The sequence below is a fragment of the Papaver somniferum genome, chromosome 10, assembly GCF_003573695.1.
Source record: "Papaver somniferum cultivar HN1 chromosome 10, ASM357369v1, whole genome shotgun sequence".
Classification (NCBI taxonomy): Eukaryota; Viridiplantae; Streptophyta; class Magnoliopsida; order Ranunculales; family Papaveraceae; genus Papaver; species Papaver somniferum.
This window is the reverse complement of record NC_039367.1, coordinates 17896110-17912704: the sequence shown is the minus strand read 5'-3', so window position 1 is coordinate 17912704 and position 16595 is coordinate 17896110. Positions and strand designations below refer to the sequence as shown.

General features: G+C 36.1%; 1 protein-coding gene across 2 annotated transcripts; it reads left to right on the top strand.

The window, feature by feature from the left end:
- The first annotated feature begins 13882 nt into the window (after positions 1-13882).
- Positions 13883-16573, top strand: LOC113318548 (AP2-like ethylene-responsive transcription factor PLT2). Of its 2 annotated transcripts, none has more exons than XM_026566717.1 (9): positions 13883-14043; positions 14302-14565; positions 14652-14734; positions 15344-15352; positions 15448-15542; positions 15662-15735; positions 15855-15905; positions 16021-16097; positions 16201-16573. In XM_026566717.1, exons 2-9 carry the CDS (start codon positions 14303-14305, stop codon positions 16386-16388), a joined length of 840 nt encoding a protein of 279 aa, XP_026422502.1. In that variant the 5' UTR covers positions 13883-14043; position 14302; the 3' UTR covers positions 16389-16573. The 2 variants fall into 2 exon arrangements, with proteins under 2 accessions (XP_026422502.1, XP_026422501.1); XM_026566716.1 differs by having other exon boundaries at positions 14640-14734.
- Positions 16574-16595: the final 22 nt, after the last annotated feature.

Here is a 16595-nt window from a genome sequence, read left to right as displayed (position 1 = left end):
ACTCATCAAATACCCCCAAACCTGAATTTTACTTGTCCTCAAGTAAAACAAAACTAAGGAAATCCTAACTATACCACTGTCGCTGGTCTCTCGAATGCATTTAGCGTATGCACTAAGCCTTTTAAACCTAAGTGTCCCTAGTGGACGAGTTGAAGTCTCGTGAAGGTTTACCAGAGGTGTGCCTACAAAACCTAAGGACAAAATATAAGCTCAGATTCCATCAAACGTGACATGTGCAAAACAGTTTAAGCTCACAGCAAAATGGAGATGTCAATCTAGCTATCGAAGGCACAATCCTAGCACTGATAACAAAAAAAGACATGTGATAAGAGTGTAAAGTGTATCTACACATGTGTAAAGAAAGATCTGAAGTCATGACTACTAATCACCAAGAGATAGTTTCTCAGGCTAAGAATTGAGGTCGAAATCTAGCTAGCTGTCCGGACTTTACGAGAATTGTGAATGAGTTGGAGGTATTTCACAATTTCTCGCGTTGTACATCAATGGCATACACCCTCCTTGCTTATTACAAAGAAACAACAAAAGATGACAAATTACATGACTCTTATTTACATTTACTATTCTCTTTTATTTTTGGAACAAGAGATGATGGAATTGATAAATACTTGATTTTTTTTTTTTTTTTTTTTTTTTTGTATTTTTTTTTTTTCTCTTTTTTCTTTTTTTTTTTTTTTTTTTTTTTTTTTTTTTTTTTTAAAACATGGAAACACTTTTGATACATAACAAAAAGAAACAAAAAATTACATGACACTTTGCAAGAGGTAGCCCTTTTTGATGCACCCAGTTAAATTCGATGGTTGTCTTTCTTAATGTAACCTCCACCTTCTATCCCAACCAACCAAAGAACAAGCTAGTCCAGTTTCGTTCAGTATTCTAAAGTGATTGGCAATCGTAACTTCCTATCAAACACCTTGAAGATCGAGGCCATACATGTATTGGTAGATCGTGCGCGTGCAAATTTCTTATCACTATGTGAATTGTGCTAGAATCAGGGTGCCTAAATATCTAGACTAAGACTCCTAATAAAACATATTTGCACAAGAGTCAACATTTCAAGGTAAATGAGCTCCATTTTTATGATTTTTTTAATTTTTTAATTTTTTTTTTTTTTTTTTTTTTTTCAAAAAGATGAAGGAGTTCGTTGTCAATTATAGCATATTATCGTGGTATCTACTCTATACCCCCAAACCTAAACTAAACATTGTCCTCAATGTTTCAAAAGATAACAAAATTATAATGCAACATATGAAGAAAATGCTAAGTAGAGTAAAAGGAGAGAGAATACCCGATTCGTCGAAAACACGAACCGAACTCCATTATTCACCGGCTAGAATCCAACATTTTCAACTTAGATTATATTGGATTAGCAAAAATATACAAAAAAACCAAAAAGTTTTAAAAATTATCTACTGGATTATACAAAAATTCACTATATACATAAAGTCTAAAGAGTTGAGGATCAACCCAAAAGACAAAGTGTTGAAACATAGAAAGTTTCAAAACACTAAAATTGGACTGAAATGGGAGTGAGAGTGAAAAACCGAATGAATCACCCCTAAACCTAAATTGTTCAACAGGTTTACTTTTAAGCACAAAATCTTTTAATTTTAGGGGTTCGGGATTCAAAAGGTCTAACTCATATGGACTGTTTTCGGGATGGGCAAAGAAATGCATTCCAACTGTGGCTCTTTAGAAGTGTTATATTTTGAAGCAAAATAGTCCAAGAGGACTTGGGAGGCACACAGTTCTAATCCTAGATTGGGAATTTTCAGAAAAGTTGGTTTAAATTTTTTGTTGCAAACCAAATCTAGGTTGGGTGGAATAATCTCAATTTGAGATTTAGGTAAGAAAGTGGGTACATCTAAATTATTTTCATGGGTAAGATCAAGTACCAACACATACTTTCCCTAAATCAGAAACAGGTAAAACATGCTCACATTCATCGAACAAAACATCAAGACCTAAATCAGTATCATGATTGTTCGAAGTACTCAAATCATCACCGGAAGAAATAACATTTTGTGACTTAGGCAAGGAATCAGACACATCAAATTCGTCCTCATGCATAATAAAATTAGTGTCTACAGAAGATTCAACTATTCCTATGTCATGTTCATCTTCACAGAAGAATTGTACAAGCCCCATATTAGAATCAAAATCATATGAATTACAATGAGTATCAGAAGAAACAACATTCATGAAGGTTGAGGCTGAGAAGCCATATGTTATTGAACCAAAAGGTTCCACAATATTTTCAGCAAAAACATGTCTTCTAACAATATTATCATCATAATCATCATCATGGTAACATGCATATTGATCCTCATTAAAAGTGGTGGTGTCCTTAGTCGATTCATGTTCCTCTAAATCAGGTTCATATTCAATATCATTTAGATGAATGGGACTGGACCTTCATTAGGGACAACATGCATTTCCTCATGAATTTCCTCCTTTTGTAGTTGAAGCAAAATCTGATCTAACTTCGCCTGAATGCGTGACATAGTTCTATCAGAATTTTGCTCACCGAGTCTGAGAGCTTCTACGGTGGAGTCTAAATTCATGGGAGTACAAAATTCTTCATGTTCAAATTGTGGTGAATGGTACATGTGTGCATGGTCATTAGGGTTTACAAAAATTGATCACAACCTTCGAAAGGTTGATTATGGTCCCAATGACTACCAGCCTCACAATTTGTGGGCATTTCATAATTTGGATTTTCATGGTATCCCCTAGATTTCCTAAATTCATGCAAAACATAGCATATTCATCAGGGTGGTCTAAACCACCACAAAAGGTACAAACATGCATATTAGGTTGGCTAGGTTGATACATGGGTGAATAGTTATACGGGTTTGCATATTGAGGCTCATGACCTTGAAAGGTCCATAATTATAATCCCTATAACTATTGACATCATGGTCTGTGGGAGGCTCATAAGGTGAATCTTGCCGTAAGCATCTCTAATAGATTTATTCCCAGAGGCAGACCAAAATCCAGACATGTCTTTGTTTTATGAAATAATCACACAAATCACAAAAAAGTAAGGCCCAAGGGAGATGATAAAAATTTGGTTTAATTTGGGAGCAATTTTGGTTTTTGAAATTAGGAGCAAGCCCACATTGGTGGGAGAAATTGCTTTGTCAAGGGAAGGTGAACTAAGCCTACAATGTGTATGCAAACTGAAGCCCAATGTAGCTTTTGAAATAGCCTAACTGTTGCTTGTTTGGTCGGAGGCCCAGTTGGGCTTTCAAAAGTTCAGTTTTTCTAATTTAAAACTACAGGCCCAAATCAGTCTAACATCACAAGCCCACAAGCAATTAAACAAACAAGCCCACAAGTAATTAAGATTACAAGCCCAACAGAAAAATGGAAAAAATTATTACAAGCCCACAAATTAAAAATGGAAGCCCACAGGTTGGGTTCTCTTAATGGGTTTAGGCTTACTTGCTTAAGCACAGCCCAGCTGCTCAGTTTGGTTGCAAAAGCCCAGTTGGGCTTTGGATCATCCTAAGCTTTGGCTTTTCTGAGGCCCAGTTGGGCTTGGCTCAACTTGTTAAGCTTGGCAGCAACTTCAGCAGGCCCAGTTGGGCTTGTGATTTGCTACTGATTGGCTTGTGATTTTTTTTTTTCAGCAGCACAGTCCTGTTGGGCTTGGTCTTCAGCAGGCTCACCAGCTCAGGGCCTTGCAGCAGGAGCAGATCAACAGCAACAGGTGCAGAAGCTCACAGGATTCTTGGCCTGGCACCAGCAGGAGCACCACAGCAGCACAAGAGCACCAGCAGCAGCAGGTGGAGCAGCTCAGCAGCAATAGCAGCACCACAAATTCAGCACCACAAGTTCAGCAATAGCAGCTCAGCAGCAAGGCGGTGAACAAGAATTGTAATGCAAGATTGATTGCAAGAATGTAAAGATGACTAATATGCAAATATGATATGCAATCAGGACAGCAAGATGCAATGAGTATGCAATGCAAGGATGAATATGCAGGTGAGGCTAGATGAACTAAGAAAACAAATAAGAATGCTTCGAAATCACAACGCCAAGTCCCCGGCAGCGGCGCCAAAAACTTGGTGTGGTTTGGAAAACACACAAAAACTCTTGCAAGTATACAAGGCCAAGTTTTAGTATAGAAAGTAAGCAAGGGATCATTCCACAGAGACTTGGGGTGAATTGAAGTTTCCTAGATAGCTGAGCTAGTGACAGGCAGTGAAGTTAAGAGAAAGACCAAGGCAGTGAGCCAAGGGCAGGGACAGTGAGCAAATAACCAAAGGCAGTGAAAGAGAAGTAAACAAAGAAAATTCAAGAACAATTTAATCAAAACAAAACATGGAAAAGAAATTGTGGATGGGAAGTGCAGGGAGATGGATGAGAGTTTCCTTCACCTAGCCAGTTCACCTAGATTAAGTTTTTGTCAAATATCTAGTTAACCAACCTTACAGCCTTAGCTAACCCCTAGTATTGGCTGTCTGTTTAAAGCACAACCAATCACAGACTAACTAGGCAGTGGCTCACTAACTAATGTAGCTAATGAATTCCTTAGAACCACCACAGACCCCTAGCATTAGTGGTCTTCTTACAGCACCACTAATCACAAATCAGGTGATCTTTCAAGAATCCAACTAGCCTAAACTGTTTTAAGCTCAGCAAAAACCATCCTAATAGCTAACCATCATGGTTCAGTTCTTTTCTCATCCTAGAGGGGAATTAGAACATGTTGCAGTTAAGAGACCTCATGGTTGTCAAGCATCAAACCTCAGAATAAGAACATGTGAGATGAACAGGGGACTTACAAGCTCATGTGTAGAAACAAACACAAAACTAATTAAGACAAACATAACATGGATAATACAATCACACAGAACACAACAGGAAATAACATAACATAACAAACATAACAGGAGCATAACAATTAACAGGAAACAATATTAAGCAGAACATGGATAGTAACATAAAATGAAATTAACAGGAATATCACATATTGAACTGAAATTAAGCAGAAACTCAAAATTAACAGGACATGAGAGTCCTGGATGTAGGCTAGTCCAAACATAAGTTCACATCACACCCACAGTTCCCTTTTTATACCCAATTTACATTTTAGGGTTCTTACACCCAATTCCCAAATTTACCCAATTGAACAGTAAAATTAGGTATATGATTTTACCTAACGTAATGGGTCTAATTCGAACCCACATCCCTATTCTAGCTCCTCCATGCCTTCCTAACAGAAAATTAGGGTTTTCTATAAAAATCCCAAAAATTGAGAAATTAGGGTTTCGTAAAATCTTACTTTGATGGCGCAATTTCTTCAATCAATCGCTGACCCATCCTTCCTTGTTCACCTGCTCCGTCCCATGCCTCAATTGCATCTTTCCAACTCGTCCTATTTTATTGATTTCTTCCCTAGGTTTTTAGAGAGAAATTAGGGGAGAAAACTATATAATAGGAGGCTAGAACAAGGGGGTAATGATGGAGAAAGATAGGGGTGATGATGGTGGAGGTGTGGTGGTGGCAGTGAGTTGGTGGCAGAGGTGGTGGTGTACGGTGGTCTGCTGTGGAGAAGATGGTGGAGAGGGTATGGCTCGATGGTTTGGGAGAGAAGGGGGGTGTGTCTGGTTAGGTGGGTGGTGCTCGGTCACTAGGGTGTGAGGCGGATGTATCTAGTTTTGATGTTCTGTGACTCTGAGCTGCGAGATGCGAAGATGGTTGGTAGATCGGACGGTGATGCGGAGGCAAGCGATGAGCGACCGTTGGATTATATGATACAACAAAATGAACGGTACTTGATGGAGTTAGGTACTGTAGTGTAAGGCGGAGATATCAAACTTCGATGCACAGCAAGGTAGCGACCGTTGGATTCAACTACCATCTAATCTGAAGGCTTGGAATTTCAGCGCTGTGGTGCTCGGCAGAGACATCATATTTTGATGATCTATGAAGGAGCGACCGTCGGATGCTTCTGAGAACTGATCTGATGGCTGAGAACGGAGGCGCTTTTGTGTGTAGAAAATGAGGTTGTGCGCACCATTCTTCGCGGCTTCCTTGCGTAATTTCTCCCGGCTTTTCACTACTTTTCTGCTCTTTTCGCTCCGCGACTCATCCAAGCTTTATTTATTACCTAAAAATGCAAAATTAATTAATAAAAATATTTATTCTTGAAAACAATGAAAATACAGAATATGGGATAAAATGTAGAATTAATGCATAAAAGATGAGTTAAAATGCCAACAAAAAGGGATAAATATATACAATATTTGGCACTCATCAGGTACCAATCCCTAGCATTGGACAAATGTTAGATCAAAGCCTATTGTTGGCCTAAACCTGAGTAACAAACTCCAATTATCCCTTAACATTTTCTAGAAAATTTATATAATTAAATAACCAAAAAAAAAACTTATTTAAGATATGTTTCACGTTATCCCGTCCACAGTAATCTTTGGATGTGAATTTCAAGTCATTATTTAGTTTTCCACTATAACATCTTTTTTTCCCTCTAAAGAGCAATCAACAAAAGCGTTTTTTCCGTAAATAACATGAATTTGGCCGTAACGCAGTATTTTTCTTTTTTTGAGCAAAGAAATAAAGGTTCATTCAAAAAAAAAGGAACAAGCAGCCTGATTCATGGCTTACAAACTATCCTTCTGTAAGACATTATCTAAGACACTATGAGGGGTCACTCCACCAAACTTGCGACCCAATACTGACTCTAGATATTTTTACCAACTTATCAACGAGATGGTTACAAGGACTTCTTTTAAGCATAACTTTGCAAGACTCTAAATCCCAAAGAATCGAATGACATTCAAGAAGGATATTTTGGTCCACCCATTTAAAAGACTCAACAGAACCGGAACAACCCCTAATTACTGATAGATTGTCTCATTTCAACAATAACTTTTTTTCAAACCTCATTCATTGAACCATTGAAGCGCTCTGAGCAAAACCAAAGCCTCAACTTGACTTGTATCTTGTAAAGTATGTCATTATCCCCACAAAGCCACCTGAAAAATAACGAATTATTAGAGAAAACCTAAAAATCGAATTATCTTGTATAATTGAAACATCAACATTAGTTTTTAACCAATCTACATGAGTTCTTTTTACCATTTTTCTATCAAGGGTTTATTATGGTTCTGATTAAGGATTATGATATCAGGTAAACTATTTCTAAAATGATGTATCCTGCAGATTGTTTCTCTAACTGTTTGGTTTTTGTTTTCAAAGACTTTTTCACATCTAGATTTCGTTGTAACTGCAAGACTTATATGATCATTAGATAGAGGTAAAAAGTTTTTATTGTTGTTATTGTTGTTGAACTAGGAAACAATCCAATCTTGAATGATGTTGTGTTGCCATAAAGAGTAATGTAAGAAAGGAGATATGATTTTCCATATAGTTTGAGAATATTTGCATTGCAGCAGAAGTTGAGTACTTGATTCTTCTTGATTGTTGCAGATAGGGAAAAGAGGATTCATATCTTCCATATATCATGCATGACTTCTAAACAAACTGTTGACTTTATAATGAACCTCCATATGCCAAAGCTTCAATGATTACTTCTATTGCATTTGATTTTGGTTTTGCTACAGAGGCTAAATTTTGTTTAGTTCTCTATAAACTGAATTAGTAGTAAAAATACCACATCTTTTTAAAGTCTCCAGTATAATCTATCTAGAAGAGCTTGATTGAATATCTTAGTGTCTTTAAAACCAAGACCACGTTATCTTTTTGTTTTGCGAATTTCTCTCCAACAAGCGGAAGTTGGTTTATTTGTATCATGCAGAGAGACAATGTTAGAAATCAGCGAGAAAATTTGATTCCAGAAATAATTCCTTTGAATCTTTATTCCAAAAATAATTCCTAACTTTCTGATTTTTTTAATCTTTATTCCAGAAATAATTCCTTTGAATTCTTGTCAGTCAGTTATGAGTTTTTTCTGGAAGAGAAAATATGCTCATCTAATGTTGATTCATAGAACCAAGAGTGAACTTGATTTGTGTACTTCTACCCACTTGACTAACAAGTATGCCATGTCAAGCTTGAATTTTGTGTTTCATCTTCTCAAAAATAAGATCAAAAGATTTATCCTTGCTTCTAGGTATGAAAAGATTGATTCCAAGATATCTCTCTAGTTGCATTTGAGTCATGTTTAACATCTTAGAAACATCCTGACAAGCTTCTGGACTTAGATTTTTGCTGAAGAAAACATCAGATATCCCTAGATTCACAAGCTGACCTGATGAAGAAGTAAAATACTGAATTATATGCACTAGATTGTTGATATACTTTCTAGTAGCTTTGATAAATAATATCCAGTTATCTGCGAAAACAGATGTGAAACTTTTGTCTTACTGGTTGAACTGCTTCAATGATATTCATATTAACTGCATTGGAAATAAGCCTGCTGAAAACTTCCATGCACAAAATGAACAGATAAGGAGAGATGGGATTTCCTTGTCTGAGTCCTCTAAAAGGAATGATAGGGCGCATATGGGAGCCATTAAACAACACAGATATTTATGAAGTAGATACACATGCTGAGATAAGATTGTACCACTTCTCAGAGAAACCCAAATGAACCGTAGTCTGAATAAGGTATGTATATTACATTATGTGGAAAGCCTTGCTCATATCTAATTTGATACCAACAACCCCATGAAAATCCCTTGTTTTCTTCATGAGTCAACCATTTCTGGAGCAATAATAATATTATCATTAATGTTTCCACCCGGAACATATGCCACTTGCCATTGAGAAATGATTTTTGGAAGAATTTGTTTGAGTCAGCTGTCTAAGAGTTTAGTAATAATTTTGTACAAGATATTACACAGACTGATTGGTCTGAAATGGTTAAGATTAGTGGAAACTTCTCTTTTTGGTATCAACACTTCATATGTTTTATTTAGCTGCCTTGGAAAAGAATTATTGATGAAAAATTTCTGAACTAAACTTATAATCTTCCTTTACTATATCCCAATTCTGCTGATAAAATCCTGCTCGGTAACTATCCGGCCCTGGTGGTGCCTAAGCATTGGTTTTGAAGACAATATATTTAATTTCCTCTTTCTGTAGGATTAGCAACTAACATCTGATTTTCTTGAGGTAAAACACAAGGAATGATTATCTTTAAAATATCATGTTGAATTGTAGGAGATGAACTTGTAGTAATTTCTTTGAAATAATTTGTTAGCAGAAGTTGAAGTTCCTCCTTTATCGGTAACCAATTTCCCTAAGCATCCTGTAGAGTGTCTATATTATTCCTTCTTTTTTTTCCTGAAATTGGCTTTAACGTGAAAATATCTTGATTTATTATCTTCCTACAGAAGGATATTTTCTCTTGATTGCTGGAAAATGATGTTGTTCCTCTTTTCATATAAGGAATTAAGCTTGTCCTCCCGGCTTTTGATCTGCTGCACATCAGGTACATTCATTTCTTTGTCTCTCTCCAGTTGTTCTTGAGTTCTTCTTATTTTTGTTTTTACCTGACCAAAATGCTTGTGATTCAATTCTTTAAGAGCATAAGTAGTTCTCTGTAAATTCTCAATTATGTCAGAAGTTCCTTGATTCTGCTGCCAATTATTTTGAATAATTTCTTTTCAAGATGGATCAAAAAGCCAAATTTGATGGAATCTGTGAGGTTTGATGATATGTTAAATGGGTTCTTGAGTTTGAAGAAGAATTAGTGCATAGTATGACCCATGAGGAACTAGGTTATAGATTATATAATCAACAAATTTAGATAACCAAAGAGGATTAGATAGAGCCATGTCAATTCTGGTTCTCACTATTCTTTGGGGATGTTTATGATTTGACCAGCTAAATGGTGATCATTTAAAAGGTATACCAGTTAGAGGCTTAGAGCAAGAGTTTCGAGTGTATATAGTATGAATCTTGACGAAGTGGTAATATGTGTAGAGAAGCTCTGTGTTTATGAAGAACGTAAAGTATTATTAAGATCACCAAGAATATATATCCCATGATTTATCTATATAATATTTATTAGATAATTCGATTGTTCTTGTCTGATATTTTGATTATAAGACCCATATACGCAAGTTATATGACAAGACTGTTAGAGCATTGCTCAGTCGAAATCGCATGCGTTGCTATCTCAAGAATGTTTGTCAATGTTAGTGATCAAAACCATAAGTCTTGATTTCTAGTCTATTATAGCTAAGTCTCGGACTAGGATAAAAAGTGTAGTTGAGCTCAAGGACTTCATGGCGATTCATCATACAAGTAGAAGAACTACTCAAGGAACCAGTGGAACTTCTCGACAAAAAGGTATGTGAAGACTTCAACTTATTTATCACTCAAAAGTATATCCACTCTATCTCTTACTCTTTGAGACAAGAAGTCGTATGCTATATATATAGACTTTGATTATACACATTTGGTATTTCGAGCCTAGTATACCTCGCCTATTTATATCTCGAAATACGAGTTGATAAGCTTTTCTCTTTAACCAAGTTTATCTTTACCATGTGACGGAAGTCATGATATGTTTCAATCATCTTGAAAATTGCTTTGACGAGAAATGGTGTAACAACTATATAACGTCCTCTAAGAATGTTTCAATGATTGAAATGAGAGTTTAGATTACATAACCAATGGTGGACATAAGCATTGTTGTGGAATCACATTTATGTATAAGTCTCATTCCTTGAACCAAAGTTTGCGAACTTTGTTGATCAAGAGAACCGAAAGAATGGCGTGAGCCAAGTCCGCTAACTCAGTCCGCGAACTGCCGAAGTTCTCAAACCCGAGAATTTCTGCTGGAGTTGACAAACTATTGGCGTGAGCTAAGTCCGCGAACCGCGCGAAGTTATCATACCCGAGAATTTCTGCTGGAGTTTGTAAACTCTGCCCGGTAACTTAAGTCCGCGAACCTAGTCTGCGAACTTGAGAAGGTTATATATCTGAAGATGATTTCTGAACTTAAAATTAAAAAGACTAAGGAATGCAGTTTGCAAACCGTGGATATAAAAGTTCATGAACCGATTCGAGTGAATCAAATCATCTTTGCTTCAATTGTGTCTTGTGCAGTACATGAGATTTCCTTGCAATTGAACAACTCTATAACTAGTTCATTTGAAATCATTTGAACTAGTTATGATGAAGAAGAACGTGGTTGATATGGATGCTCATATGGCTAACCTTTTGGTTAAATATTGTTGAACCAACAAGTGCATACGTTTGGGTACGGTTAACAAACCTAGAAGCGTGCATTGTCAAGTGTGTGTAACAAGCTAAGTTTTCGATCTAACGGTTGAGAAATATTAGCTTGAATGTAAATCAGGTTTTCATCTAACGGTGGATATTGATTGCTTTGTTACCAAGGTAACTTAATCGCAAACCCTGATCTGAAAGACTATATAAGGGGAACTCTAGTATCTGTGCAAAACTAATCTCCACACCTCACGTGTGATACTAGTTTGAATACTAGAGTCGGTTCTCCTTTAACCTTTGATTTTCTTCTTCTAAAACCAGGTTAACGACTTAAAGACTTCATTGGGATAGTGAAGCCAGACCGATACTACTTTTATTGTAGTTGTGTGATCTGATCTTGCATCTTCTATCGTACGAGTACCATCAGATTGATTGGCTTGAGATTGATATCTTCGATAGGCAAGATATAAAAAGTAATCACAAACATCTTCGTCTTATTGTTTGTGATTCCGCAACATCTTGTTTCGCTACCATACGATTAAGATTGTTGTGAGGTTATTGATAACTCTAGGTTGTTCTTCGGGAATATAAGACCGGATTATCAATTGGTTCCTGTTCACCTTGATTATTATCAAAAGACGGAACAAAACCTTTTAGGGTTTATCTGTGGGAGACAGATTGATCCTTTGATAGACTTGTCTGCGTGAAACAGATTTGTTTATTGTCAAGTCTTCGACTTTGGGTCGTAGCAAACTCTTAGTGGCGGGTGAGATCAGCTAAGGGAATCAAGTGCGCAGTATCCTGCTAGGATCAGAGGCGTAGGGAGTACAACTGTACCTTGGATCAATGAGAGATTGATTGGGGTTCAACTACAGTCCGTTCCGAAGTTAGCTTGGAGTAGGCTAGTGTCTGTAGCGGCTTAATACAGTGTGTGTTCAATATGGACTAGGTCCCGGGGTTTTTTTTCATTTGCGGTTTCCTCGTTAACAAAATTTCTGGTGTCTGTGTTATTTCTATTTCCGCATTATATTTGTTTATATAATTGAAATAATACAGGTTGTGCGTTTGAATCAATCAATTGGAAATCCGACCTTCAGTTGTTGATTGATATTGATTGATCTTTGGATATTGTTTTTGGTACCATCCAAGTTATTCCTTGTATTTGATTAGAACTCTAGTTCTTTCTCGAGTAAATCAAATCAAGAAGAGAGATATAAACTCGTTGATATACTTTTAATTGATTGAGTCTTGTTGATTCTCTTAAAAGTATATTCGAGTTTGTCCATACAGATTGCTAAGCGAAATATTGGGTGGTGTTGTTAGACCCCCGCTTTTTCAAAGACTAATTTGGAATACCAGAAAAAATAATGAGATTTATCATATCATCATTCATGTTAACTGAATAAGGATTCAGGAAATCCACACACTTTCAGACAAAATTCCTCTCAGCATGAGATTATTGATATTAAATTCAATTAGAGCACTGACATAGTTCTTGTCGATTGGATTACCATATGCAGGTTCTAGCTTCAGTGGAATTCCAAGGATGTTGGCAATCTGATTTGCCACCTATGCATAGGAATATTCTGGCGGGAGCTTTTTAATATCTAACCAGTATTGTTGACTGTTGAAATCGATATTTTTGTGATTTATCGTTGAATTCCATTCTCTAAGAATAATAAGATATCTATCTAATTCCACGGGAAATTATCTAAGACATCATTGTGTTCTCCCCCGGTTTCGAAAGTGAAAGTAAAGATGTTGGTTGATTGTTTTATTCAAAAATAACTATACCCCAAAGCATAAATAGTTTCTTACTCGGCTTTCCCTGGAACATAGAAAAGTCACCCATAACCTTACCAACAAGGTTTTCTCCACTCTTTGACTTTTTTTTTTGTTGACACCATAGTCATATCCACATTTAAAAAATATCCGTTTTCCCGAAAAAACGGCCGTTAAAAACGGCCACGTCTATGTAGTGTGGTCGCGAGGGTCACCGATACCCATGTCTAAACAACATTGGTAAATAGGAAACAAAAGTGTTACTTAGACCAGTTGTAACTATTTTCACACATGTAGTAATTGTTTTTCTAAAATTGATTTTACGTTGTTTTCTTCTAAATAGTAATAATAGTATAATGGAATTATTTTCCATAAATCTGCCTCCAATAACATTTTAACATAAGCTTTTTAGGTCGTTTTGTCCGTTTTTATATCCGTTATATCCGTTTTTTTCTAAAAAAACAGATAGAAAAATGTTTTTAACTAAATTTTTGTTTCTAAAATAAGAGATTTAAAATTATAATTAAAAAAATCAAAATAAATAAATAAACAAAGAAAATCAATTGAAACGTAGTAACAACGTTATTTGGTTCCGTTATAACCGTTTTCATGCATGTTAAAACTGTTAGATAGGAAATTCATATCATAATATATACATATATTTTTTCTATTTCACCGTTATCACACCCGTTATTTAAAAAAATAAACGTCAAATAAAAGAAATACATTTTCCCCTAACCAACGCATTTTTTACCTGAAACATGGTCAAACCCGTCAAAACACGTTATATTGGTCATGGCGACCTTGACTCGACCTATGACCCGTTTTTCAAACCTTGAGTCATACCCGTCAAAAAGCATTATAATGTGACCCCCGATTTGTAAACCTCGCTCAAACTTGAGATTTTATTGTTGCGGATTAAAAACGCATCTCTAGGTTAGGTTTAAAGATTTGTTCTCATCCTTTTTCTTGTTAATGTCCCTCGAGATGCGGTTTTCCTAAACAACTCCATTTTCCCTCCTCCTCCTCATTCATCCATCCTAATCTCTCCATAACTCTTTTTAATTGGTAAGTAAATTTTCATTTCTGTGTTGTCATTCTTGTACATCGTTACGATCTGATTCTAGAAGTTCAAAATTTGTTCAACAAATTTCCACAAAAGCATCTCAATTTGATGAACTTAGTTATAGTCAATTTCTTGTAGTTTTAGAAGGATCTTAATTTGATGTTTTTATGGTTATTAGGTTTTTGTAATTTGAGTAATCAAAGAACCCTTTCTCTTACTACATAATTTGATTAAGTTTTCTCACTTTATTTGTGTTCCAGAATGGGAACTCTGATTCCTGCTTCAGAAAATGAGATATGTTTATTAAACCAGGAGGTATCCCTTATAGACCAAGTTTCAATAGTGGCAGACTATGAGAGATTACCTTCTTCCAATGATTCATCTTCTAAATTAATTCCACCACCATCAAGTAGCAGTAGTGTTAATGTAAATCCTGCAAGCAGTAGTGCAACTGGAAACGAACAAGTAAAGAAGGCATTATATAAAGTTGGTCAGAGAACATCGAATTTTCGTGGAGTTACTAGGTAAGATATTCATTAAACTTCATTTCTACATGTTTTTTTGAAAATGTTATTATTTTTTAAAACTTATGTTATAGTTTGTTCTGCAGACACAGATGGACTGGCAAATTTGAAGCACATCTTTGGGATAACACTACCATAAGTGAAACCCGGAAACGCAAAGGAAAGCAAGGTATGTTTTTCGTATGACTTTGAAGCAGTAGCTTTTGGGATGATCTTTAGGCTCAAGGTAGAGAACATTTTGTTGCTCCAAACAATGAGAGGTCATGATAGTGACACCAAATAAGTGGAACTAGAAAGTGCAGAATGTTTTATGCCTGTGATCATTCGACGATAAGATCATAGTAGAGGTGTTGTAGGCTACAGTCAATTTAATAGATGAACATACATAGGTATTTTGAACCAAGATAGATGACTCATTAATGGCTGGTAGGATGGAGAGGGAGAGATGCATGCATGGCTCATTGCAAACAATGCTTTATTATTATTGGAATACCACATATATTCTCTGTTGAACATAAATTTGGAATCTCATGTTTCAGATGCTTTATCAGTTCATTTGCAATACCTTGTTTATCTACTTCAAGTTGAAGAGTACAAATTGCTCAGTCATGCTAATTGTGGCTTGATTTATCTGTGCTTGAGCTCTTTTAGTCCATCTATGTGTGGAAAATTGTCTGTTTATGTTGCTGATGAAACTTTTTTTTGTTGTTGTTGTTCTCTTTAATGTTGTGTCTTGTTGATATGGCTGTGGCTGGATGTACTACTGGACTGCTTACAGTATATCTTGGTTAGTAAAGCTTTTTAGGTGTCACTTTTGTTTGGCTTTGGTTCTGATTGATCAAATTGTGCCTAAGTTGATATTTGACACCTATTCCTGCACAGGTGGATATGAAACTGAAGAGAAAGCAGCACAAGCATATGACCTTGCAGCTTTAAAGTTGTGGGGAGCAGGAGCACATTCTAAAATGAACTTCCCAGTAAGGATCTTTCACCCACCAGACACACTTCTCTTGCTTCTTTTCTTTCCTACTCTTTCTTCTAGAAATATCAGCCAATGCCGATGGCGCTTCATAGTGTTTTTCTGTGGCATTCACAGATTCCCAATTATGCAAAAGAAGTTGAGGAAATGAAAGACATGTCACGTGAGGAGTATATTAATTCTCTAAGAAGGTAATTCCAACAGCCTTTTTAGTTACCAGACACTGTCTATCAGTGGAAAAAATGTAAGAAAAAGATACTGGACGTGTGATGTAACTTTCTCTACTTTTGTTCCATTTTCAATATTTCAGGAAAAGCATTTGCTTTGCAAGAGGCAATTCGATTTATAGAGGAGTCACAAGGTTCAACCAATATTTATAGGCCTTTCTTTATGTCTAGAGATGTGATTATGAAATGGACTTAATTCTTGCTTATCCCATATGCCCATCGATTTTGAATGCCATGTAATGACTGCAGACAACATGAAGGTCGTCGATGGCAAGCTAGAATTGGTAGGGTGGCAGGTGGTAGAGATATCTATCTTGGAACATATGGTACGTAAGCCATGTTTACTATTGTATGCATTTTCATCGAAAAGCTATAGTCATTTCGAAGGAAAATCATTCCTAAGTTTCGTCTTGGTCTTTTAATATTCAGACACCGAGGAGGAAGCTGCAGAGGCGTATGATATTGCGGCCGTTAAACTTCGAGGAATGAGTGCCATTACCAATTTTCATATCAGTAACTACTACAAGGAAGGCTCAAAGGAACTGGATATTGTCCCTATAGACGTTACAGAGAAAGAGCTTCCGAAAGTGAAAATTAGAAGATTCATAATGCCGTGAACTTGAGTGAGGTGAAGAAAAAGAAGGTTTAGATGTGGGTGATGAAATCGCTTTTTTGAATTTTTTTCAACTTGTAATGGCTAGATTGCCTATCCTAATTTATAGTCTGTATACCTCTCCTGTCCTAGTAATTCATAATAGATGAACTGTGTCTTTTGTTTAAAAGTCTTCCTCTCTTTGTCTTCTCTACTGATCTTAACTTTCAAG